A 27,816-nucleotide genomic window follows, 5' to 3' on the forward strand; every position below is an offset into this window, starting at 1 on the left:
TACAAAAACTAATTTTGAAAAAATAATTTTCAATTAAATTTTCTGAATAAAATATAATTTGCAAAAAATAATTTACACAAAGTAATTTACAAAAATAATTTTCAAAGTATATAGGTAATTTACAGAATAAATAATTTCCAAAAAGTAATTTAGAAGAATAATTTTCAAAGTATAATTTGCAGAATAAAATAATAATTTTCTAAAAGTAATTTAGAAGAATAATTTTCAAAGTCTAATTTACTGAAAAAATTTAGAAAAATTTTTCTAGAATATAATTTACCAAAAGTAATTTACAAAAATTATTTTCAGAATTTAATTTTAAAAAAGTACTTTACAAAAACTAATTATTTACAAAAAATAGTTTTTAATTATATTTTCCAACTGAAAGAAAGTAAAAATAAAATAAAATTTACAAAAAAATTGGCAATTTAAAACAATTTACAAAGAGTAATTTTCTGTTAAATTTTCTAAATAAAACAAAGTGAAAATAAAATAAGATAATTTACATAAAATAATTTACAAAAAGGAAATTAGAAAAAATAATTTAGTGAAATAATTTTCAAAATATAATTTACAGAAAATATTGTAGAAAAACTAATTTAGAAAAATAATTTTTAAAACGCAATTTATTATAGAGAATAATTTAGAGAAAAAAATTTCAAAATATAATTATAGGAAATAATTTAGAAAAAGTAATTTAGAAAACAATTTTCAATATATACTTTTCGGAAAATAATTTCGAAAATCATTGCACAAAGAATAATTTAAATACAAATTTAAAAAAATCTGTTTTCAGAAACAAAAATTTAATTAAAAGAAAAAAAAAATTGAAACAGAATATTAAAAACAAAATGATTTTAGTTTCCTTCACAAGAACTTAATTTTTCTCATATTAAAAATCCATTGCAATTTTTTTTTCTCCATCGATTTCAAAAGTATTATTACATTACTCTCTCGTTTTTAAAAATAATTTCATATCCGTTTTCAATAATATTCTTTGAAGAATTTTGCGAAATTGTAATTTTATTTACTTTCAAGTCACGATTGTTTAATGTCGCTATTAAATTTTTTGATTAGAAAAGGTGTATAGTTATAGTCATTAGGACAAGAGAATGCTGATACGATAAAACAAAAAAGGAAGTAAATAAATATATAATTAAAATAATAATGAAGCGGTTTCACAAGACATTGTGTATATATCTATAGATATTGTGGGAATTAGTTTTTTTTCATTTCTTTCTTTTTTTTTTTTTGGTTGATAAAATAAGTTTGATTATCTCCCGGTAGTTCAATAATAACGTTGAAATCAAAACGCTTTCGAAATGACTAATGCTTTGTAGTTCGCCATCATTATATTCAGTGTAGCGTGCAAAAAATATTCCATTCGGCCATTACCCGAGAGAGAACGCTGTCGAAATGGGGTTGTCCAACTGTCCAATAAATTTTGGAATAAAATTTCTAAAAATAAATAAAAAATTGAATTCTCCAACAAAAAAAAAATTTATTTAAAATAAAACAAAAATTCGTTAACTAAAAAATAAATTTTCCACTTCTTGAAAAATTTTTCCTTGATTTGTCACAAAAATTAAATTTTCCGAAACCTTTTTTTTTTTTGCTTTTATTTCGAAAAAATGAGAATGTAAAATTTCGTTTAAAGAGAATATTGGATATTTTTTTTCTGGTTGGTTGGAAAAAATATTTTCTGGTTTTTTTTTTTTTATTTTATTTTATTGACTCTGGAGGCAAATATTGTTGAACGTAAAATAACACCTGCGAGTTTTAAAAATGAATTCACCTTGAAATATAATTTGTCTAGATTAAAAGAGGCAATAAATGTTGTTGGTCAAGTTAAAAAAAAAAGAGAAAAATAAGTGATTTGCTGTGTGACATAATTTTTTTAGTAAACTAAAATTGGAATTAAAAATTTCGAAAGGAAAAAAAATTATCTCTAAGTAAAAAAATAGTGGAGAAAAAGAAAGGACAATCGATATTTTCCAACAACGCGAACATTAAGCATGTGTACTCATTTTTTTTTTTTTTCAGAGCGTCCCTACTTTCTATTTGCGAGGGCACGAATTCGAGCCCGTGTGGTTTCTGTTTCACATTGACAATGAGTCACACTCGTCACTAAAACAGCCAAAAAAGAAAAAGGAAAAAAAAATTACACACACGAGCATTTTATAAAATATACAATGGCACAACACAGTTCCCTCTCTTTTCCCCTTTCCAGTTCCTGTTTCGTTACCCCGCTTCATCTCTTTGATCCCTTTGGTTCTTTTTCTTTTTTTTATTTTCATTTTTTTGCTTTTGTCTTTCTCTCTCGGTTTTTTTCAGTCTCTCTCTCTCTCTCTCTCTCTCTGTCTCTATCTTTTCAACTTTTTCGTTTTCAATCTCCTTTTACTCATAATTTTTTTTTTCTCATCTATATACCTCTTATATCTTCTTTGGCGAAGCGCGGTTAGAAATTCGAAAATGTTAACGTTTCTTTTTTTTATCATCTTGGCCTTCACGCTTCGCCTATTTCTCAGAATTTTTTTTTTTAACGCACAGTCATGCCCTACTGTTATACACGGCAAAAGCTAAAAGGGAAAAACAACTGAAATTTCATCCTTAGTTCTCACATTTTTACAATTTTAATTAACCGTAACTTATATTCTCCTTTTTTGGTTTATTTCTTTTTAAAAAAAAAAAAGATTTTTTTTAGAAAAAAACGTTTCCAAGTAAATTCGTTTCGTAAATTTCGTTTTAGAAAATAATTATTTATAGTTCGTTTTTAATTTTAATTTAAAAAAAAATAAAAAAACAACAAATAAATTAATTTAACTAAAAAATAATAACAAATCTTTTTCTTATTAACTTGTTTTTAATTTTCGTTGAATTAAAATTTGATTTTTGAAGTTTTTCGAAATCAAATTGAAATAAAAAAAAAAATATTATTATAAAAAAATTTTAATATTTCGAAAAAACGGTTTTGACAAAAAGAAAATTATTTTTATGAAAAATTAATATTATTTTTTTAATCCACTTTTTTATCGCTGACAATTAATGTTAGTTAATAAGGATTTATTGAATAAATGAAATTACTGGCAATTAAAATTACCACGCGGCTAAAGATATAATCAATTCGAATTACAACTATCAATTAAAACGGACGTCGATTAAAAATGCAGCAATCTAAAATTGTCGACGACGATTATTATACTGTATTTATGGATTAAAGCTTACCAGCAATTAAAAAATTTTCGAATTCGAAATTTAATGTCGAATAAATTAGTAGAAATTAAAATTACCACAAAAATTAAAATTATTATTCTTCTAAAGTAGGATGAATTATAATTATTAGCGATAAATATTAATTTTAATTACCACTAATTAATACTGCTACCAATTTTTATTATTAAGAATTAAAATTATCGTTCGTAAAAATTACTAAAAATTTTAATTTTCTGATATTATTAAACTTGGTAACAATTTTAATGAACAATTTTAATAATTAATAATTATTTTTTTTTTAATTATTAAAGATTAAGAAAATATAATTACTAATAATTAAAATAGAAAATAATTAAAATTGATAGTGATTTTAAATACTGACGATTGAAATTAGCAAAAAGAAATTTCGAATTTTTGGGTAATTTCTATTTTTAATTTTAATTTAATTTTTAGTTAATTTTAATTTAATTTTTATTTAATTTTAATTTAATTTTAATATTTAAATAACAATTTCTGTTCTTTATTGCAAACTTTATAAAAATAAAAGTGTTGATTAAAATCACCATTTATTGAAACTGTGGCGGCCATTAAAATTATTATCAATTGAAACTGTTGGCAATTTAAATTTATTATCAACTGAAACTACCGCCAGTTTAAATTACTGGATTGAAATAAAATTACCATCGATTTCGAAATGATGAAAGTTCATAAGAGAAGAGTAATAAAAATTAATAATAGAAACTAATAAAATTAATGGAAGAAACTAATAAAATTGATAAAATAAAATTGCTACCAAGTAGTAATAATATGAGTACTAATAGATTTTTGTATAATTAATAAAAAGACATAAAATTTGTAAAATTAGTAAAAATAGTAAAAATAGTAAAATTAGAAAAATTAAAAAAAAGAAACTAATAAAATTAATATTACTAATCAACTATAAACTAAAATTCTTCTTTAAATCAATTATTTTTAATAATTTTTGAAAAAGTTCTTTGCGAATTTTCAAATCCACTTGTTTACAATTTAATTTTACCAAAAATTTTGATTATTCGGAAATTCTTGAATTAAATAATATATTAGAAATTAAAAACTTGAAATAATTTCCAAAAGTTTTAATTAAACTTTTAGAAAAAAATTTGTTTCACAGAAATTATAATTAAAAATATGAAAAATTCTGATTTTCAAAGATTTTAATTTGAAACCTTTTCGAAATTCAATTATTTTAAAATTTCATGCTAAATTGGTTTTAATATTAAATTATAATCTACAATTCTAAAATTAATAATCAAAATAATTTTTTATTAGAAAATTCTACGAGAATTCAATTATTTAAATACAAATAAAATGCTAATAAATAATTTATTGAATAATTGAATGTTTCTTAAAATTCAATTCTCATAAAGAATTTTATCAACAAAATTTTTAAATAATTGAATTTTTTCGACGAATTTAAAAAAAAATTTTAAGAATAATTATATTTTTGAAGGAATTCGATTAAAATTGTAATTAAAAATAATTGAAATTCTGCGATGAGTTTTATTATTTCTGAAAATAATTGAATTCCTTAAGAGAATGTTATTATTTATAAAAATAATTGAAATCCTGCGATGAGTTTTATTATTTACGAAAATAATTGAATTTATTGCAACGAATTTTAATAGAAAATTTAAAAATAATTAAATTCCTGAGAATAATAAATTTTAGTACCTATAAAGATAATTGAATTCTTGCGAAGAAAATTAATTTTTTTTTTAATAATTGAATTTTTGTAAAGATTTTTATAAAAATCTTTTTAACTAATTGGTTTTTTTCAAAAAATTTTATTAAAATTGTATTTTAAATAATTGAATTCCAGTGGAAAATTTTATTATTTATGAAAAAATAATTTAAATTTTGAAAAGAATTATTTTATTTATTTATTTATTTATAAACCGGGCAAAGTTTTAAAATTTTTGAAAATGATGGAATTATTCCGAAGAAGTTTATAAAAATTTTGGAAATAATTTAAATCCGGTGAAATATTTATTATTTATGAAAATAATTTAATGTTTTGCGTAGAATTTTATCAAAAATTTTTTTTTAAATAATTGAATTCTTTTGGGAAATTTAATTAAAATCGTAGATATTCAAAATCGTTGAATTGGGGAAAATGTTTGAAAATAATTAAAATTTTGCCAAGAATTTTTTTTATATTTTTGAACATAATTGAATTTCTGCGAAGAATTTGATTAGTTTTGAAAATAATTTGCTTCTTCAAATGAATTTTATTCAAGTTTATAAAAATAACTGAATTTCTGTGAAGAATTTTACTATTCATATAAATAATTGAATTCTTGCGACGAATTTTATAAAATTTTTTTTAAATAATTGATATTTTTCGAAAAATTTTATGAAATTTTGTATTTTAAATAATTGAATTCCTGCGAAAATTTTATTGCTTATGAAAATAATTGAATTATTTCGGAGAAATTTTTTAAAAATTTTGTAAATACATAATTGAATTCCTGTGAAATTTTGCCAAGAATTTTATTAAAATTTTTAAAAATAATTGAATTTCGAAGAAGAATTTTATTATTTATAAAGGTAATTGAAATTTTGAAGAATTTGAACTATTAAAATTAAAAAATTGATAGTTTTTTTTATTAAAATTCGTGATAATTTCATAGTTTATAAGTCGAACAAAAAAGACACTAAAATTCAGAATTTTTCCATGAATTCCAAAAATTAAATTTTTTTCACTACTTTTTATAAAAATCCCTGACTTTTTTCTGCTTTTCCTGATAAATTCTACTTTCCCTGACTTTTTTCTGACTTCCCTGACCTGTGGCAACTAATTTTTACTTAAATTAGTCAAATTAGTACAAATTAGAAAAAGAAACTAATAAAATTTGTAGAACCAATAAAATTGATAAAATAAAAATGCTACCAATTTGTAATAATTAGTTAAAATTATAATTATAATAGTAATAGTAATTATAATACTAATTAGTAAAATTAATAAAATTAATAAAAGTCGTAAAATTCAGAAAATGAGTAAAATAAATAAAATGAATTAAAAACACAAAACAATTGGAAACGATCACGTTAGAGGAGGGAATCTGTAAAAAACTTCGCAAGAGATCAAATAACGTTCTCCATACGAGCGCGCACGTGTGTATCATACTAGCACCGTGTGTGTAAAACCATGTTAAGAATGAAATTAATTTAAGCAAATTTTTTTTTTTGAGGCCAGTTTTTTTTTTTTTTTTGAACGTGCAAAACAAATAGAAAATTGAAACGAAATATGTCTATCGCGGCCCCACCCAAGTTCTCAAGGCAGTCAATAGCCTGAATATTTAATGTCAGAAGTTTCGTATTGATTTTCTCGATTTTTACGTCTCCGCAAATAAGACCGTAAAGGCCGAAGGCGCGTTACTTTTCAGAGCGGGCAATATAACGCTTTATTATAGCCGGCGCTTTTATGGGGGAAATACTGCGATAAAAAAATAAATTATACTCGCCGCGTTTTTCATATCGGGGTTCATTACGAACCCTGAATTCTTACGCATTCTTTATTTTTTTTCATCCATTTCTTTTTTCTTCTTTTTTTCATTTTTTCCCATTTTTTTTCCTTTTTTCTTCTTTTTTCTTCTTTTTTTTTGCCTCTCTCTCTTTCTTTAATGTCTCTCGGCATTAAACTTTTTTATTATGTACGACCAAGACTCCTCGTTCGCCACAGCGAAGAGCACAAGGCGTAACGAGATCCAGCGGAAATTGCTGATTCGTATTATTCTACCGAATGGACTTGTTTTGAAACCCCCAGTCCATTGTCTCTTTTGCTTATATATATATATTATGTGTGTTGTAGATGTCTCGATTAAAATGGGTCAAAAAGTTGACGTGCTCGATATTTCATTTTCACCCATTTCACTATTTATGCGATACAACATTCTTAATTTTTTTTTTCTTCTTCTTCTTTTGACTTTTAATACAATATTTTTTCTCTCGTTAAGAAATTCACCTGAATTCCTATTCTGAGGCAAAAGAATCTATTCATAAATATTTCATAAATAATAAAATTCTTTTTAGGAATTCAATTATTTTCATAAATATTAATATTCTTTTTAGGAATTCAATTATTATCAAAAAGAATAAAACTTATCAGAGAATTAAAATTATTTTTAATTCAATTTTAGTTGAATTCGTCGAAAAATGTAATTATTTTTAAAAATTTTATTAAAATTCGTCTCAAGAATTCAATTATATAAAAATGTTCTTAATAAAATTCGTTATAAAAATTCTATTTTAAGAAGCGTTGAATTATTCAATAAATTATTTTTTTGTATTATTAAATAATTGAATTCTCGTAGAATTTTCTAATAAAAATTGATTAAAAAATGAATTTCAGTTAAAAATATAGACAATTGTCAGGGAATTCAGGAAAAAGTCAGGAAAAGTAGAATTGGTTAGGGAAATCAGGGAAAAGTCAGGGAATTTTATTAAAAGTACTGAAACTGGTTCAGTACTGGTTTATTCAGGAATTTTAATAAAATTCATCACAAGAATTCAATTATTTTCATAAATAACAATATTCATCACAAGAATTCAATTAATTTCAAAATTAATAAAATTCTTCGCAGAAATTCATTTTTTCAATAATATTTTTCATAAAATTCTAAGCAAGAATTAAATTATTTTCATAAATAATAAAATTCTTCTCAGGAATTCAATTATTTGTGAAAATTTTAATAAAATTATTAGCAACTATTCAATTATTTTTATAAATAATAAATTTCATTGCAGGATTTCAATTATCTTTATAATATAATTTTACAGGAATTGCTCAAAAAATGTAATTATTCTTAAAAATTTAATTTCAATTCCTCGAAAAAATCAATTATTTAAAAAAAATAATGTTTTTTTAAGATTCTGTGGAAGAATTCGATTATTTACAAAAATATTAGAGTTTTTTACAGGAATTTAATTATTTACAAAAATATTAGAGTTTTTTTTACAGGAATTCAATTATTTTCAAATATTTTAATAAACTTGTTCGAAAGAAATTTATTATTTTAAATATAATTTTAATAACATTTTTTTGAAATAATTCAATTATTCCCGAAAATTCAATTATTTTGAGGCATTTTAATAAAATTCTTTGCAAAATTCAGTTATTTTTATAAATATAACAATATTCATGACAAGAATTCAATTATTTTTAAAAGTAATAAATTTCTTCTTGAAAATTCAATTATTTTTAAAAGTAATAAATTTCTTCTTGGAAATTCAATTATTTTTAAAAATAATATTTCTTCTTGAAAATTCAATTATTTTTAAAAGTAATAAATTTCTTCTTGGAAATTCAATTATTTTTAAAAATAATATTTCTTCTTGAAAATTCAATTATTTTTAAAAATAATATTTCTTCTTGAAAATTAAATTATTTTTAAAATAATAAATTTCTTCTTGGAAATTCAATTATTTTTAAAAGTAATAAATTTCTTCTTAGAAATTCAATTATTAAAAAAAATTCTAATCTAATCGTTCGGAAGAATTCAATTATTTTCATAAATAATAAAATGCTTTTTAGGAATTCAATTATTTTCAGGAATTTTAATAAAATTCATTGCAAAATTCAATTAATTTCAAAAACTTTTCTTAATTCAATGATTATCAATATTCTACTATTTTAATAAAATTTCAAAATTTTTTTCATGAATTTATTTATCATAAATAACAATATTCATCACAAGAATTCAATTATTTTCAAAAGTAATAAAATTCAATTATTTTACAAAATTTTAATAAAATTCATTGTAACAATTATTTTCAAAAATTTTTCTTAATTCAATAATTTGTATATCTATTATTTTAATAAATTTTCCCAAAGGAATTCATTTATTTAAAAGCAATTTTGATAGAATTTCAATTACTTTTTAATACAATTTTAATCGAATTCCTCGAAAAATGTAATTATACATTTTACATTCTTAAAAATATTATTAAAATTCGTCGAAAGAATTCAATGTTTTAAAAATTTGTTGAAAAAATGATGTATGAGATTTCAATTTTAATATTCAATTATTCAATAAATTATCTGTTTTTATTTAAATAACTGAATTCTCGTAGAATTTTCTAATAAAAATTGATTTAAAAATTAATTTTAGTAAAAGTTTTAGATAATAATTGAATTTTTGGAGAAGTTACTAATAATTGCAATTTTTTAGAAATAATTGAATTTTGTAAAAGTTTCAAATTAAAATCTTTAAAAATTTCAATTTGTCATACATTTAATTAAAAATTCTATATGAAACTAATTTTTTTCAAAAAGCTTAATCGAAATTTTTAAAAATTATTTCAAAGTTTTTATTTTCAAATGTATATTTAATTGAAGAATTCCCGATAAATAGAAATTTCTGTAAAATTGAATTGTAAACAAATGAATTTGAAAATTCTCAACAGAACTTTATTGAAAATTTATAAAAATAATTGATTTGAAGAAGAATTTTCTTTAAAAATTGTAGAAAATAATAATTGAATTGAAATGAGGAAAATAATTTTGAAGGAGTGTTGAATAATTTTACGCAATTAAGGAAATTCGTAAATAAATGTAATAGAATATTTTTTTGAGTTTCTTATTATTTTTAGAGTGAATCAGAATATTCTCTTTAGGGTCAGGGAATATTGGATAAAAATTTAATTATCACTTGGAATATTTGAGAGATTGTTATTAAATATAGAATTTTTCTAATTTATATATATAACTTTTTTATTTTCATTAGCTGAATTAAAAAATTTTCGAAATAATTTAATTTAAAGGAAATCTAATCTAATCGAATTTTAATTTAGCAAAAAAGTCTCAATTAAACAGAACTTTTTAGTCATTTAGTGAGTCGAGAACATTAATTAAAGGTCAGAATTACCATTCAATCAAATCTTCATTTGTTCGAATTTTTATTTACAGGAAATTGTCATTTGATAACAAATATAATTAAAATAGAAATAGAATAGAATTAAAACTGCAACCAATTTTAGTTAAATTTTTAATTAAATTTGATTGAATTTAAAAATTTTTAATTTATTACACCAATAATTATTTTTATTTTTTAATTATTGATGAATGTAATTGCTGTAATTAAAATTAATGCAAATTTTAATTACTGTCGATTAAAATTACTACAGAATTTAATGACTGGTGAATTAAAATTAATTAATTAATTAAAATTTTTAGATTTTAGATTTAAATTTAATTCACAACTTAATTAAAATATTCCTAATTTTTAATTATTAATAATTATTAATTAATTATAATTACTATTAATTAAAATTGTTAAAAGTCTTAATTTGTAGTAATTTCAATCCATAACAATTAAAATTGATAGTAATTATCATCGCCAGTAATTAGAATTGATAGTAATTTTAATCGCTAGTAATTAAAATTGATTGTAATTTTAATCGTCAGTAATTAGAATTACTATCAATTAAAATTACCACTAATTAAGACTGCTACCAATTTCAATTATTAATAATTTACAATTGTTAAATTTACTACCAGTTTTAAAAAGTTTACTATTTTTTTTACTAAACTTGCTTCTATTGTTAAAATAAATTTAATTAAAGTAAGTACAACTTACTTCGTAAATAATAATATTAATAATAAATTACATCAAATAAGAATTTTATTAGTATTTTATTTTTACGAATTTTAGTTTCAAAATGATAAAATTTATTCCTGTCGCAATAACAAATAAAAATAATAATAATATTCTTTTTATAAATTTTTTTCTTTTCGACTCAGTTTTTTTTTTAATTTATTATATTATTTTCTTAGCGAAATTAAATGTATTGTGATGCGTTTTTTGCAATTAAGATCCCTATACTCCCTCTCCCCATTTATATACTATACCAGTAAACAATGAAAAGATGAAACATTTGCATTTGAATCGTAAATTTTCTTTTTTCCTTTCTTTTTTAACGTAGAGAAAGAAAAAATAAAAAGAATTGAAATCTTGTTCAGAGGAATTCCGGGGTGTGAGTGTCAGGTGGGTTGGGCAAGGTTGAAGATGAAAAAGGAAAATGGAAAAATATGTAAATTACCAAAGCAAACAGAAAAGAGCAAAATGCATAAAATATAAAGTACAATACAATGTAAATAAACGACGACGATGAAATATGGTTTCTATCGCTTTCCCAGTTTCGATAGACAATTGAGTTTTTTCTTCTTTTTTTTTTGTTTTATTTTAAATTTCAGTTATCTATGAAAAAGAAAGGGGTGGTGGGAGATAGTTTTAATTGTTAGTTGGTATTTGCAAAAAAAAAAACAGAAAAAAAATTGTAAATAATAAATCTCGGATACAATTTTCAATATAGGAAAGAAAATAAATTTCGATTTAAAACTAAATGTAAAAATTAACACTAGAAGAATTTTTATTTTTTATTGCATCGATTACGTTAGTAATTTATTTTCTGGAAATTTTAATTTCTCCTCTTTTGGTGAGAAAATTATTTTATACAAAATTTTCCCTTTTGAAAAAATAAAAATACGAAGAATTCAAATAACTGAACATTAAAGATTTAAAAGTTAGAATTAGCAAAATTTTTATTCGGGGATAAATGAAAATGCAATGAATTCTATTTTAAATTGCCAACAATGAAAATTTGCAATTGTTTTAATTGGTTATAATTTTAATCGAAGGAAATTAAAATTTACAGCCGTTGTAATGAATAGTAATTTTAATAGTTAATAATTAACTAATTATAATTTATAATGATAATTAAATTAATTTATAAATTATAATTTATAATTATAATTAAAGCAATTAATTAATTATAATTTACAATAATAATTTAATTTATTACCTAATTAATTAATTATAATTTACCATAATAATTTAATTAACTAAGTAATTAATTATACTTTTATAATAATAAATTGATTAACTAATTAATTTTAATAATTAGTAATTAAAATTAGTAGTCGTTTTAATTAATGGTCACTTTAATCGTCAATAAATTGAAATTAAATCAGTAAATATTATAATTATTAACATTAATTTTATTGAGTGAATTGTAGTAGAAAAGAATTATTAGTGAAATTTATTAAATTAAATTTTTAAAGTCAAAACTTCTTATTTAATTTAATTTTATTAAATTTTTAAATTTGTAAATAATATTGAACGTAGCAAAAGTAAACATGGAAATTTTTTCCATGTACAGTTTAGTAAAAATCCTATAATTTAATTTTATTTATCAATTTTTATTTTTTATTATTAATTAATTCTTATTTAAATCTAAATTGATTTTGTTTTAATTGATTTTTATTTAAATTTGAATTGATTTAGTTTTAATTAATTTTTATTTAAATTGATTGAAATTTAAAGTTTCTGTTTTATAATATTTTCGTTTATAAATTCAAAAGAGAGAGAGAAAAAAACCCTGTTTTTCATCATTTAATAATTGCAATTTTTGTTGATACTTGAAAAATTATTTATTGTTTCAAGTGGTTTTTGATATAATTTTCATGTATCATACATAGCTTGACTAAAATTGAGAGCAATTCAAATTTTGTCTAGTTTTATTAAAGAATAAATTTAATTAACTTGTTCCAATCAGTGGTTACTCGAAACAATTTTAATTAAAATTCAATTTCGATTTCCGATATTCGACGATTTTTGTTCTCTGAATATATAAGGAATAGTTTTTTTTATTCGCAAATATATATATATACAGGAAACTTTTTAATCGAGAATTGCCAATAAATTTCTAATGGAAATGAATGCATTTGTATGTTAAATATTTATTAAACGTTGGTTTAAAAATTTCTTTAATCAAAATTTAAATAATAATTAAAAATGATAAAGAAATAATATTAATATTACTGTAAAGAATTATTTATTATTTAAATATAGTAATATAAACTATAAAGAATTATTTAAATAATAATACAAATTTAAATAATTTTTGTAAATAAAAAATAAAATAAAACAAAATAAAAAATAATAAAATTGACATTAAATAATAATTATTATTTAAATTCGTTATTAATTTATAATTCTTATTGTATTTTATTGTTTTTGTTATCAATTTATTATTTAATTATTTTTCGAAAATCCAGTATTTCCTATTGTAATGAATTGTTCTTTTTTTGTTTTTAGGTTGTATTGTCGGCGTGTAGTACGTACTTCGACACAATTCTATCACAGTACGAGGAAAAGGATCCAATAGTGATCATGCGTGACGTGAAATTTTCCGATATTAAAGTATTGGTGGAGTTCATGTATAAGGGAGAGATCAATATCGACCATGTAAGTACAATTTTATTGTTGATTTCTGGGTCACTTTCATTTTCTTTTCTCTAAAAACTAAAATAGCTTTATACATACAAGTTGCATTAAATTTATTTTAGAAATCGATTTACCTTTTTTTTTGCATCACCTATTTGGAAATTAAAAATATAAAATTTATTTGCTCAAAAAAAACTGGGGCACAATTTATGAATTTTGTCAGTTTATAATTTTTATTTTTTGGTTATAAATTAAAATATTTCTATTTTTTAATTTTTTTTTCTTTAAAATTAGGATACTTAAAATATTTATTAAATTATTCTTAGAAAAAAATTGTTTTTGACTAATTAAATATGATTATACTTGTTATTTTAAAAAAATTTTTAATGAAATTCTTCGAAACAATTGAATTATTTTCATAAATAATAAAATTCTTCGAAGGAATTCAATTACTTTCGTAAAAATTGTAAAATTTCTCGAAACAATTCAATTATTTTCACGAATAATAACTTTATTCTGAGAAATTCAATTATTTTCAATACAAGTTTAATAATATTTCTTGAAAGAATTCAATTAAAGTTTAAAAAAAATTTTGATTAAATTCTTTATAAGAATCTTCTTATAATTCAACAGAATTTTAATAAAATTTCTGGAAGCAATTCAATTATTTTTATAAATTATAAAATTTCTCGAAAGAATTAAAGTATTTTTAAAAGTTTTAATAAAATTCTTCCAAAGAATTAAATTATTTCAATACCAGAATTTTAATTAAATTCCTCGCAAAAATTTAATTATTTTCAAAAACTTTAATAAAATTCTTCGAGACACTTAATTTATTTTCTAAAATTTTATAAAGTTCTTTCTTAAAAGAATTCAATTATTTTAAATTTTAATAGAATTTTAATTAAATTTTCCGGGAGAATTTAATTATTTCGAAAAATTATAATAAAATTTTGGAAACATTTCAATTATTATTTTAATAAATAATAAAATTCTTTAAAGGAATTCAATTTCAATCCAATTTCAATAAAATATTTCCATAGAAATCAATTACTTTCAAAAATATTAATAAAATTCTTCATAACAATTAAATTATTTCAATAGAATTTTAATTAAATTCCTCGCGAGAATTTAATTATTTTCATAACTTTTAATAAAATTCTTCGAGAAAATTAAATTATTTTCAAAAAGTTTAATACAATTCTATTCAAGAATTTAATTATTTTTGTAATTTATAATAATTTAATTAAGAATTTAGATTCAAAATTATGAGAATTACAAAAACTATAACATTTGATTATAATTTAATTATAACATTTAACGTTTAACGAAAAAAACTGTTTAAGAATCAAACTTTTAAAATAAAAGAAATTAACTGATAAACGCAAAAATTGTGGAAAAGAAAATAAGTTCGAAATTTTTCTTGCAAAAATAGTTTCACAAAATTTATTCTTATAATTTTGATAATTGATGTAATTGCAATATAAATTAGTAAAATTAGTTTAAAATTTTTTAAATTAATCATTAGAATTTTTACAATAGAAAAAATTTTTTTATTCATAACTTTTCATTAACGTTTTTAATTTTTCTCTAATTTTCTATTTTCTAATTTTAAAAATTCAAGTAAATCGATACCTATTTATAAATGAATCCAATATTTCCCCAAAGCTTTCAAATTTCAAATGAACGAATATTTTTTTCTATTAAAACATTTCGAAAAATTACTGGAATAAAATTAAAAATAAAATAAATTCAATACTTATAGAAAGAAAACTCTCTAAATAAGCAAAAAAATATTTTCTAACAAAATTCGAATTTAAAAATTTTCTGTAACGAAATATTATATAAAAAAAAATTGTCGTTCATTTTAAGTTCGAATCTTTAGGGACATAATTTAATTTTCCAATAAATTCTATTTTTTGAAACAGGTGGGAGGAAAAAATTTTCATTTAGTTCAAAAACGTCGGTAAACATTTTGTTTTTCCAAATTATTTGAAAGAAAAATATTTCTTTTTTTCTCACATATTTGATATTTGTTTCTCAAAATTATTGACTAGAAAATTTTTTCTTTTTTTTCTCAAATATTTGCCATTTATGTTTATTTCTCAAAATTATTTGCGAGAAAAATTTTTCTTTTTTTCACAAAAACAAATGATAATTTATAATTTATTTCTCAAAATTATTTGCGAGGGCAATTTTTCTTTTTTTTTCTCAAATAAAATTGATATTTACATTTATTTTTCAAAATTTTTACGTTTTTTTTCTCTCAAATATTTGATATTGAAATTTATTTCTCAAAAATTATTTGTGAGGGAAATTTTTCTTTTTTCTCAAATATTTGAGATTTATGTTTATTTTTAAAAATTATTTGCAAGAAAAATTTATCTTTTTCTCTCAAACAAATGATAATTTATATATTTATTTCTCAAAATTATTTGCGAGAGCAATTTTTCTTTTTTTCTCAAATAATTAATATTTACATTTATTTCTCAAAATTTTTTCGTTTTCTCTCAAATATTTTGAAATTTTTGTTTATTTCTCAAAATTATTTGCAAGAAAGATTTATCTTTTTCTCTTAAATAATTGATATTTATTTCTCAAGAAATTTTTGTATTTTTTCTCAAATGTTTAAATTTATTTCTCAAGAAATTTTCGTTTTTTTCTCAAATATTTAAATTTCTTTCTCAAAAATTATTTGTGAGGGAAATTTTTTCTTTTTTTCTCAAATAATAATTGGTCGATTTTTAAATGATCTAATTCTTCTTTTTCGTTTAGTTGTTGCAGTTGAGAATATTTTCCAATCTTGGGAGGATTTCTTCGTTTAGCAAAAAAGCGGTTTTTCTTTATTTTTTTGGAGACAGTAAAATGAAAATTTCGTGGCGCTCGCAAGTTTTGCTGATTGATCCCCAATATCTCATTGGATGATGTATATAGGAGTTTTGCTCGATCGCTTTTGCGTCACATGGCACGTTTTTCACATCGAGTCAACGAAACGAAAGCGGCAATTTCTGAAATACATTTATTCCCCGCGCACCGTTGTGACCCACTTAGCATTTTTCCAATTCTGCCAGTTCGGCCGATAGAAAGCCGCAGCGTTTGTAGAAAGTTCCCATATTATTTAGCATTCAATGGCGCATTGCATTATTGCAGTGAAAATTAGCAAAAATAATAATTAGATTCATTGTTTCTCGCGGGGTTTTCTCCAAATTCTTTCTTCTTTTCCCCTTTTCCTTCCTTCCTTCCTTTTTTCTTTCTTTTTTCATTTATTCTTTCTTTCTCCCTTTCCTTTCCTTTCACCATCGTCGTCGTTGAACCCCTTTCATTTGATGGCTTCCAACAAAAGCTCATCGTTTGAAAAGCTCAACACTTGCATCGACTTTGATTATGGTACAAGATAAAAATAACAGCAGTCAATTTTTTATATTTTATTTTTACGCCCGCAATTGCTCTTATATTAGTTTTATTTTTATTGTACGATCGTGCATGAACGAATTTTTTTTTATTTTCTTTTTGCAAAAAAAAAAGAGAGACGAGTTAAAAAAAAAGTAACTGACTTATTTCCACGTAATGGCCACTGTCCTTTTATTAGATTCACTATATAAAAGTTATAAATGAAAAATGATTCCAACTTTTAACCGGTATATGAAGGGGGGCAAAAAAAAAAGAAAAATATATTGATAAAAGACTTAAATGTTATCAATTCTGTGAAATTTATTTAATTAAAGTAAAGAAAATTACTTTTTAACTGCTCATCAACTTCTTTCTCGCGTCCTATTAAGAATTTTTCACAAAAGTTCTTTATTAAAGATCTAATTAAGAAAACTTTGCCATCTTATAAGTTATAAGATTGAAAATCTCGCTCGTTAAATTTTCTTTAATTAAATTTTGAGCGAAGATTGAAATTTGAATAATCTCGGGTCTCGTGTATTTATTTTTTCCTGCATCGTTTTAGAAAAAAAAATCGAATTTTCGATTATGCTTCAAAATGCTTTATTCTACATTTTTTAAAAAAAAGTATTATAAAAAAGAAATATATTTTTGAAAGCGATAAATTTTTTCGCCAAATTCGAGGAACTTAAAAAACGTTGCGAAATAATGAAAAAATTTCCGAGTATCTTGTTTTATTGTCTCGTTCCAAAAAAAAAAAGAAAAACACGCCTCTAATCATCAGTGAATACCTAGCACATTATGTATTATAACCGATGCAGCTGTTTGTTCTCAGAAAAAAAAAAAATTATTAACTTGGAGTTAAAGTCAGCACGATTTTTGCTAATGTTATTTTACTAATGATTCAATGGTTTTTTGTAATTTACGTTTCAAATTAAATTCCCTGATGAGAGAAAACTTCTTGAAAATTTTTATATAATGTGTAGAAATTCTTTCACATACACTCGATATATAATGCAACTGTTATCATTTTTTTTTCAAATCGATCGTAAATTCTATGTCGCCAGTTTCCTAGAATTTAATCGATCGAAATGCTACAAAGTGCATATTTAATATCTCGCAATAAAAGAGAATAAAAAAAAATTTATTCCATTAATTTATTTATATACAAGGAAGAAAAATTATCTATTGGTTTTCTAAATTTAAAATAATAAAACGAGCCATTATTTGCAAATTATTTTTATACTTTAATTAAAATTGACTCAAGTTAATTAAAATTGTCTCAATTTTTTCCATAATTTTATTAAAATGTTAGAGAAATAATTGAATTCTTGCGAAGAATTTTATTAAAATTGAATTAATTGAATTATTGCGCAGAATTTTATATTTATGAAAGTTATTGAATTTTTGCAAAGAATTTTATTAAATTTTTTTGAAAATAATTGAATTCCAACAATTTCATTAAAATTTTAGAAAATAATTGAATTCTTTCGAAAAATGTTATGAAAAATTGTTTTCAGAAAATAATTGAATTCTTGCAAAGAATTTTATTAAAATTGAAATAATTGAATTCTTGCAAAGAATTTCATTACATTTTTAAAAAAAAAATTGAATTTTTTCCACAATTTTATTAAAATGTTAGAGAAATAATTGAATTCTTGCGATGAATTTTATTAAAATTTTAGAAAGTAATTGAATTCTTTCGAAGAATATTATGAAAAATTTGGAATTAAATTTTTTCCACAATTTTATTAAAATGTTAGAGAAATAATTGAATTCTTGCGATGAATTAAATTCTTTCGAAAAATATTATGAAAAATTGTTTTCAGAAAATAATTTAATTCTTGCGAAGAATTTCATTAAAATTATGGAAAATTTGAATTTATTCAAAAATTGAAGTTGACATTTGAAAATAACAAATTTTTGTTAATTGCCTAATAATAAATTGAATACCGCATTTTGCACGTGTAAAATTTGCTAATTATTACTATAATTTAAAATTGTTTTAAATTTATCAAAAATTGTACCGAATCTAACGGAGAAAATGAATTTTTCAGACGAGGCTCTCATCTCTATTAAAGACTGCAGAAGATTTGCACATTAAAGGATTAGCCGAAGTCAGCTGGCGAAGTGACTCAGCACAGAATGATATAGCAAATAGTGGTCACAGTCCAGCGTCAGCCACCCCTGGAGTGGAAACCGTCCTCAGGGAAGGAGATGGGGATGATCAACCTATGCCAAAACAGAGGCGTAGGGGTCGTCCACCTCTTGATGATCCACCATCGGCGCATGATGTTTTCACGCCGAAAATCACTTGTATCACCGGAAATGTAGGCACAGAGGGCTCATTAAATGTAAACCAGGTTAGCTGAGCTTTGGGAGCATTGGGATTTAGTTTCCATCCATTTCCTCCCCCACCTAGTTTTTTTTCATTCTTTTTTTTTTTTTTGTCAAATACTTTTTTTTCAACTGGCACTTTTTAACTGCATGGTGAATATGCACGCTTTCACGCTGCATAGAAAATTACATCACTCGAATTGTAGCAATAATTCTATTTTCCCTGGTAATTTAATTAATGGGAATTTAATAATTCTTTAATGTAATTTTTAGATTTTTTTTTACAATTTTAATTCCCACCCCATGTAAATTTTTATTTTTTATTTTCCAGCAAAAAAAATTTCTGGGAAATATTTTCAATATTTGTCCCGTCTATATATTCAATAAATAAATAAATATTTTCGGATAGAAAATCAAATATTTGGTAAAATTGTCGATATACAGTGAATATTTACTAAAAAGTCAATTATTTCTTAGTTCTGAAACGAATTTCCGATCAAATTTTATTACTCATGACAATTTCTATGGAAACTAATTGAATTCCGCTTTTGTAGAAATTCATTTACTTAAATTCTAATTTAGAAAAAAAATATTTAATTTTTATAGAAAATATTTAGCGAAAAATATTTAATTTTTATATAAAATATTCATCGACAAAAAATATTCATTTTTTACTAAATTGAAATTAAATTGAATTTAAAATGAAGTTTTTAAATCAAATCTAATTGAATTTTTATCTGAAGATATTGAAAATATTTTAAACCTGTTCTTTGTAAAAAATAAAAATATTTGTTTGATTAATTAATTTGTTTTCCAAGATTCTAATAACGTTATGTAAATTATTTTTCCGTGAGAAAATTTCCGATCGAGTTTTATGCTATTGAGAATTTCTACTCAATCGAGAATTTTCTACTTCATTAAATTCCAACTTTATTGAAATTCAATTGATATTCTAATTTATAATTCGAATTTATAAAAGAAATATTTAATTTTTGTAGAAAATGTTTATTAAAAAACTTTCATTTATATTTATTTATTTTATACTGTTGAGAATTTCTGACATGGGTAATTAAATTACATTTTTATAAGAATTCAATTGAAATTTGAAAATTAATTTTCAAAGGAAATATTTAATTTTTACAAAAAATTTGAGAAAAAAATTAAATATCATTTTTTTATTAATTAATTTTCTTTCTGAAATTATTATCAGATTTTATTTAAATTACTTTTTCCGTAAGAAATTTTCCTATCGAATTTTATTACTATCGAGAATTTCTGTAAAAACAAATTAAACTTCGTTTTTACAGAAATTCAATTATTGAAATTCTAATTTGGAAAAAAATACTTAATTATTAGAGAAAATATTCTGCAAAATCATATTCCTTTTCTTTAGAAATTCAATTGAAATTTTAATTTACGAACAAAACAAATATTTAATTTTTATAGAAAATAATCAGCAAAAAATTAAATATTTATTTTTTAAAATTAATTTTCTTTTTGAAATTATAATCACATTATGCAAATTATTCTTCAGTAAAGAATGTACTATGGAATTTTTTACTATCGTGAATTTCAACTTAATTGAAAATTTAATTAAACTTCTATTTATGTAAATTCAGTTTTTATAGAAATTCAACAGAAATTCTAAAATGAAAAAAAATAAATAATAAAAGAATAAAAAGAAATATTTAATTTTTATAGAAAATGTTAAGCAAAAATTGTAGTAAGTGTATTTTTAGTAATTAATTTTATCCATTTTGTCCTATGAAACTATAATCAAATTATGTAAATTATTTTTCTGTAAAAAATGTTCGGATTTTTATACTTTATAGTTTTATACTATTGATAGTTTCTACTTAATTAGATTTACTTTTTGTAGAAATTCAACTATTGTATTTAAATTGTACTTTGTAGAAATATTCAATTTTTGTTATAGAAAATATTAATCAAAAATTGAAATATTTATTTTTTAGTAATTCATTTCTTGTTCGAAATTATAATGTTTTGTAAATTATTTTTCTCTAAGGAAATTTCCAATCGAATTTTATGTTATTGAGAATTTCTACTGATTTTCATTCGTTTCAATAGAAATTTTCAAAAGCATAAAATTTGATTGAAAATTTTCTTAGAGAAAAATAATCTACAAAACGTGATTATAATTTCGTAAAAAAATAATTAGTAGATACTAAAAAATAAATATTCGAATTTTTTGATTAATATTTGCTCATAAAAATCAAATATTTCTTTCATAAATTAGAATTTTAATTGAATTTCTATAAAAACTGAATTTTTATCAAGTATAAACTCTCGATAGTATAGAACTCGATCATAACTTTTCTTACAGGAAAATAATCTACATAATTTGATTATAATTTCAGTAGAAATTTCCGTTTTTATGGAAATGCAATCGAAATTCTAATTTAGAAAACAAATAAAAATTAAATTTGCAGAATTTTGTAAAAAAAAAAAATATTCAACAGAAATTTTAATATTTTTTAATTAATTAATTTAGATTATAAATTTTTGTTTGTTTCGATTATAAATCACGTTATGTAAATTATTTTTCTGTATATATATATATAAGAAAAATTTCATCTTTTAATTGCTTGTAATTAATTTTTCGTAATCGTTCAATTTAAAGATTTATTAATTGTAAAAAAATGTGTAGAATTTGTAAAAATGTGGAGAAATTTTTTTTCTCCATTTAACTAATTTATATTTGATTGCTAATGGTTTTAAATTCTCTTGATCAGGAGGAAATGATGAGCGAGGGAGGTGACCATGAAAGTTGGGATGATGACATGATGGCAACGAACGAAAATAACGACCCTTCTCTTTCAATGGTTAGTATTCTGTCAGTTTTTTTTCCCTCTTTTTTTCAATATCAGTTAAATCGAATTTTAATTGAATTGAATATTAATTCATTGTTACTATTGAATTTCTAACTAATTTACGATTTTCTTCCTTTTACAGCTCTCGTACATGTCAAAAGAGGAAGGAAACGACTTGGAGAAGAAAGGTAACGAATTTTCTAATGATAAATAATTACAAAATAATAATAATACGAAAATAATGATTATTGTTTAATTATTAGAATTAGAAAAATGATAGTAAATAGTATTAATTATTTAATTATTGTAATTATAATGAAAATTATAGTAATAATTATTTATTATAATTGTAATAAAAATAATGAATACTGTTTACTATTTATATAATAAAAATACTTTGTATATTAGTATTGAAATAGTTATTAAAAATTCAAATTGAAAATGAGAATGAGGATTTGATGCAATTATTACTTTTTCAGCCCCCAGTACACCTTCGGCTTTAAACGCCTCGAATCCAGCGATACCTGAACAATTTCGGGATGTTATCAAAATGAACGATTATTTAACGACGGGTCGACGTCAGGAGTTCTGGGAGGAACCTTTCACGCGACGCGTTATGGACGCCATAAAAAGCAAGGAACTGGAAATGAAGACTGCAGCTGAAATACTCGGAGTTTCTTATGGAACTCTTTACGGGAGATACCGTGACAGTTATGGATGCCTTAAACACCCATACAGGTATTTAAAATTATCTATTGTAATTTCAAATTCTTCAATACCAAAAACCACAATCATTTCATTTCATTTCATTTTTTTAAGTAAAACCTTTTCATTTTCATAAAAACCACTTTCATTTTTTATCGAATATCACATTCTTTTTATTATTTTTCATTTCTATTCAATTTCTTTATTTTACTGTGCAATTTTATGCATCATGAAATTTTTTTTCTCTGTTTAATTTCAATTTTTCATTTCATTTTTTTCATTCGTTTCTTCATTCATTTCTTCATTTATTTCTTCATTCATTTTTTCATTCAGTTTTTCAAAAAAAAATTGTAAATTTAGAAAATTTATCACTGCACTCATAAAAAAAATAAACAAATCAAATAATCCGACTAGATTTGATTTTTAAAAATAAAAATTGTTAATTTGGTTTTAGAAGCAAAATGCAAAAAAAAAATGCTCCAAAAGATTCGAAAATTTTAAATGAATAGAAATATTTTTCCAATATAAATATTTTCGAAAATTACCTTTTGCAATTAAAAAGAAAAATATATATAAATTAAAAAAATTTGAATATTTGTGAATTATTTTTTGAGGCGTAATATTATTTTGATAACAATATTGATTTAATAATAATAGTGGATCAATATTATTATTAAATCAATATTATTATCAAAATAATATTCAAATCAAAATAATTCCGTTCAATTTGATTTCTCAAAACTTTGGAGACGTAAAAAAATCTTCATGATCTTTAATAAAAATTTCTCGATAAAAATCAAAAAAATAAGTTTCTTTTTATTAATTCGTGATAAGATTAAATTTTTCCTGATTCTACTTTCTTAGTTCTAAAAGTATTTTTAGTTAATTAGAGAATTATAGTTAGTACTCTAGTTAATAATTAATTAGAGAAGCAAAATATATTTTTTTCGTGTGATTTATTTGACCGAAAGTTAAATTACTAAAAAATGCACTCAAAAACTATACAACCTATCTGTTATTACATTTTCACAAAAAATACTACAATTAATCATCTAAATAAATACCAATTATCTAATATTTTAAAAACTAAATTTCTCTTCGTCAACTTTTTTAATTTTTCAATTATCTATGAGCTTGAAAATGATAAATGACCCGCATTTGAAAATAAAATCCCGCATTTAGAACACCTGACCCGTAGAAATTAAATTTCTCTTAAAAATTAGCCTTAAATTTTGTTTTTCAAAACTAAAGTAAAAGTAAGTTGAAAACTAAAATCAATTAACAATGAGTATTTTTAATTTTTAATTGAATTTTAACTAGAAATTATAAGTATATTTTTAAATGTTTTTAAATTTTAGTTACACGCTTCATTCAGAATGTTAAAGTATTTAAATATTGTTTTTTTACAGGAAATGTTTTGCACTATAGAAATTATTTGTCAAAATTTGTATTTACTGGAAATATCGTTTGACGTAATGTTCATTTTGACGAACGGGAACATAATTTAATATTAATTGGACAATTTTAGCATAAATTTCACATGACGTCAATTAAACGTAACATGATTTGTCCCAAAATTCAGAAGAGAATTAAATATTAATCGAATTTACAGTGACGTGAAATTCAAATATTAAAAATATAAAAGAATAAAAAAAAAATTGAAAACTATATTGAAAATAAATACAAATTTTTATTAAATCATTTCTGACAAGGACAAAATTGAAGAGAATAAAAATTGAAAAGACAAATGTCTTCTTTATTTTATAAATAATAAAGGCGAAAAATTAAAGAAAAAATAGAGAGAAAAAAATAAAATACAAAACAAAATTAAAGAAACTTGAATATTCCGAAAATCTTTCATAAATACTTTTGTAAATTTTTAATCATTATTTATGCAAATATAATTGAAATTTTCGTGAAAATTTTATTAGAATTATCTTAAAAATAAAAAAATTACTATAAAGAATTTTATCAAAATGTTTCAAAACAATAAAAGTTCTGAGAAAAATTTTATTATTTTTAGGAAAAGAATGAAATGTTTTCAAAGAATTTAATTAAATTTGTTTGTAAAAGAATTTTATTGAAAATTTTCAAAATTATAAAGTTTTTGCGAAGATTTTTATTAAAATTCTTTGGAATAATTAAATTCCTTCGAAGAATTTTATTAATTTTGGAAACAATTCAATTTTCATAAAGAATTTAATCAAACTGTTTCAAAATAGTTGAACTTCTGCTAAGAATTTTATTAAAATTCTTCAAAATAATTAAATTTCTGAGAAAAAATTTATAAATTATGAAAATAATTGAAATCTTGCTAAGTATTTTATTTAAATTTTCGAAAATACTTTGATTTTTTAAAGAAATTTTGTTAAAATTGTATTGGAAATATTTCAATTCTCATAAAGAATATAATCAAAATGTTTCAAAATTTTTAAAATTTTTGCGAAGAATTTCATCAAACTTTTAAAAATAATTTAATTCTTTTCAAAAATTTTATTAAAATTCTATTGAAAATAATTGAACTCCAGCAAAGAACTTTACTACAATTTTTGTAAACAATAAAGAATTAAAATAATTACTAATTTAGTTAATAATTGAATTTTTTTAAATTTTGAACCTGAAATAATTTCAAAATTGAAATTAATATTTGAAAATAAAATTTTTTTGTAATTTGCATAATAATTATAAATGAAATACCGCGTTATTTTTGTTTTTATAAATAAATCTCTGCCTCTTTATAAAAATTTTAATTTAGAATTAATTTACGAAAATAACTTCATTTGAATAAAATAAAAATTCAAACAGATGGAAATTTAGTTTTCAAAAATCACTTTGGATAAAATTCTGTCTTTTTAGATTCTGTTAAAAGAAAGTTTAAATGAATTAATTGTTAAGGAATATTCATGTGTCTTAAAAAATGACGTCGGTGAAGTTCACAACATTTATAATCAACGTTTTAAAACAAATATTTTTCTATTCTAATTGTTATCTACAAACTTTTTGTAACAACATTTCCAAAAAATCTAAAATCAAGTCTAAAATCTAATTTCCAAAAATCTGGTAACAATTCCAAAAATAGAAATTTGTAAACAAAAAATATTGTTTTCCGGGTAAAAAATATTTTCCTCCAACTTTTGGATTATAAATGTAAACTTCACCTACGATCAAAATTTAACGAACAAAAAAAATACTTTTGATCAAATAAATTAAACGAAAAAAAGGAATTTTCCCCAAAAGATATCAAATTATAGTTGGATTATTTATTTGTAAACTAATTAATAATTAATAATAATTTCTCTTGAAAAGGATGCGTATATTAAGTAATTAATATTCTATTTCTAAACAGTTATAATCATTGCAGAGTGAGAGATTTTTGGTCAGAGCCGGGTCCAGCGGAAGTGCTCGCCAAATTGCGAAGAAAAGAAATTACACTTTTCAGAGCGGCTGAGTTCCTGAATGTAACCGTCCACACATTAGCCACATACCTCTCAACGCTACAGGGTCCCGATCGAATATCGTTAGCGGGCGATTTAAGCGTCTCGGCAAGCAATATGGATGGTAACAGTGAACTTGATAACAATGATTCAGTGAATGATATACTGCAAAAAATAAACGCGAATGTGAATGCAAACGCGACAACAGTGACAACTGCCACGACGTCAACACCAATAAAAAGGGAGGGCGGCGGTTATATTGATGTACCAAATGTTGTGCCGAAAGCAGCGACGTCCGTTCTTGAGAACAATCCCGACATAACGATAGTCAAAACGGAGAATATGTCGCGAAAACGTGAATACGCAAAGGTATCGAGTACAGAGAACAATAACGCAAAATTATTAAGTGGCGGCGCCGTTAGTGAAATGACGCCACAGCAACAGCAACAACAACAGCAGCAACAACAACAACAGCAGCAACAACAACAAAAACTTTCTGAGCAATTGTCACTAAATAATGACATCAGTAAGCCCTAACTATTCAGGCCATATCTAACCCCGGCAAGCCTCCGAATACCGTATCCCGGATACAGATCTGAATTGTGTCCGCGCCGATTTTATTCCAATATCTTCACTCGTTTTCTCACCAATTTTCATTTAAAGTAGAAAAAAAAGAGAATTTTTCTTCTTTTTATCTCGACAATTATTGTAAATTTCACGACGGAAATGTTTCAACAATTTGCTAAAACATTTTCCTCGTATTTTAATTTTCATACGACGTAATCGAAAGGACAAATTCCATAATAATTAGCGCTTAGGTATTGATGTATTTATTACTTCAGAATTCGCTTTATTTGACGGTAAAGTGACTTGCCCTTCTTAAAAAACAAAAAAAACCACAATATTACAAAAGAAAAAAAGAAAAAAAAAAGAAAAACAAAAGTTCAACCGAAGTTCCTTTTGAGAATAAATTGTCGTGTAGAGAGAATATCGCGAAGTAAAGAAAAAAACTTAGAATATTTTCCTGCCGCAAAATGTATGTGTGTCTGAAACGTGTAAGAAAAACGAGCGACAATATCTTTCACTGTATAGGCGCGATCATAACAATTCTGAGTTGACCGTTTTTGACCTAGTTAATTTCTTTTTTTTTTATTATTTAGAATCTTAATACTGGAATAAAATACGTATATAGGTTTTTATCTACAGGGACTGGTCTTAATTTCAAAAGTTCTCGATTTAGGGACAAGTCTTTATACAAAATGAGGGAAACATTGAAAAACGAATAGTGAATAGAAAATAGGAAAATATTGAGAAAATATAAATCTAAATATTCATAAAAATTTTGGCAAAAAGTAGACAAAATGTAGAGAGAATTAGGCAAATATAAACAAAATATTTAAAAAATATTAACGAAATATTTAAAAAATATTGAAAAAATAAATATAAAATATTAACAAAATTTTGACAAAATATTGGCAAAATTTAGACAACATTCAAAAAATATTTTATCTGGAACAACTGCAAATTTTATTGTAATAGCGAAATTTTTTTTAATAATACGAAATATTAAAAAAATATTAACGAAATATTTTTAAAGTATTGAAAAAATATAGACAAAATTTTGACAAAATATTGACAAAATAT

At 21.8% G+C, this 27,816-nt stretch overlaps 1 protein-coding gene across 3 annotated transcripts in view; it reads left to right on the forward strand.

Annotated features, from left to right (window-relative positions):
- LOC122497761 overlaps positions 1 to 27,455 on the forward strand; it is a 199,638-nt gene extending 172,183 nt beyond the window's left edge. The window contains exons 4-9 of one of the 3 annotated variants that reach the window (XM_043605039.1): positions 13,350 to 13,499; positions 18,923 to 19,195; positions 21,956 to 22,045; positions 22,176 to 22,221; positions 22,513 to 22,771; positions 26,085 to 27,455. In XM_043605039.1, coding sequence (XP_043460974.1) covers positions 13,350 to 13,499; positions 18,923 to 19,195; positions 21,956 to 22,045; positions 22,176 to 22,221; positions 22,513 to 22,771; positions 26,085 to 26,709 — 1,443 coding nt within the window. In that variant the 3' untranslated portion in view covers positions 26,710 to 27,455. Of the gene's footprint in view, positions 1 to 13,349; positions 13,500 to 18,922; positions 19,229 to 21,955; positions 22,046 to 22,175; positions 22,222 to 22,512; positions 22,772 to 26,084 lie in introns of all 3 variants that reach the window. The other 2 variants (XM_043605038.1, XM_043605037.1) reach the window with 2 other exon arrangements.
- The last annotated feature ends 361 nt before the right edge of the window (positions 27,456 to 27,816 follow it).

The sequence above is a fragment of the Leptopilina heterotoma genome, unplaced genomic scaffold (genome assembly GCF_015476425.1).
Source record: "Leptopilina heterotoma isolate Lh14 unplaced genomic scaffold, ASM1547642v1 Lhet_136, whole genome shotgun sequence".
NCBI lineage: Eukaryota > Metazoa > Arthropoda > Insecta > Hymenoptera > Figitidae > Leptopilina > Leptopilina heterotoma.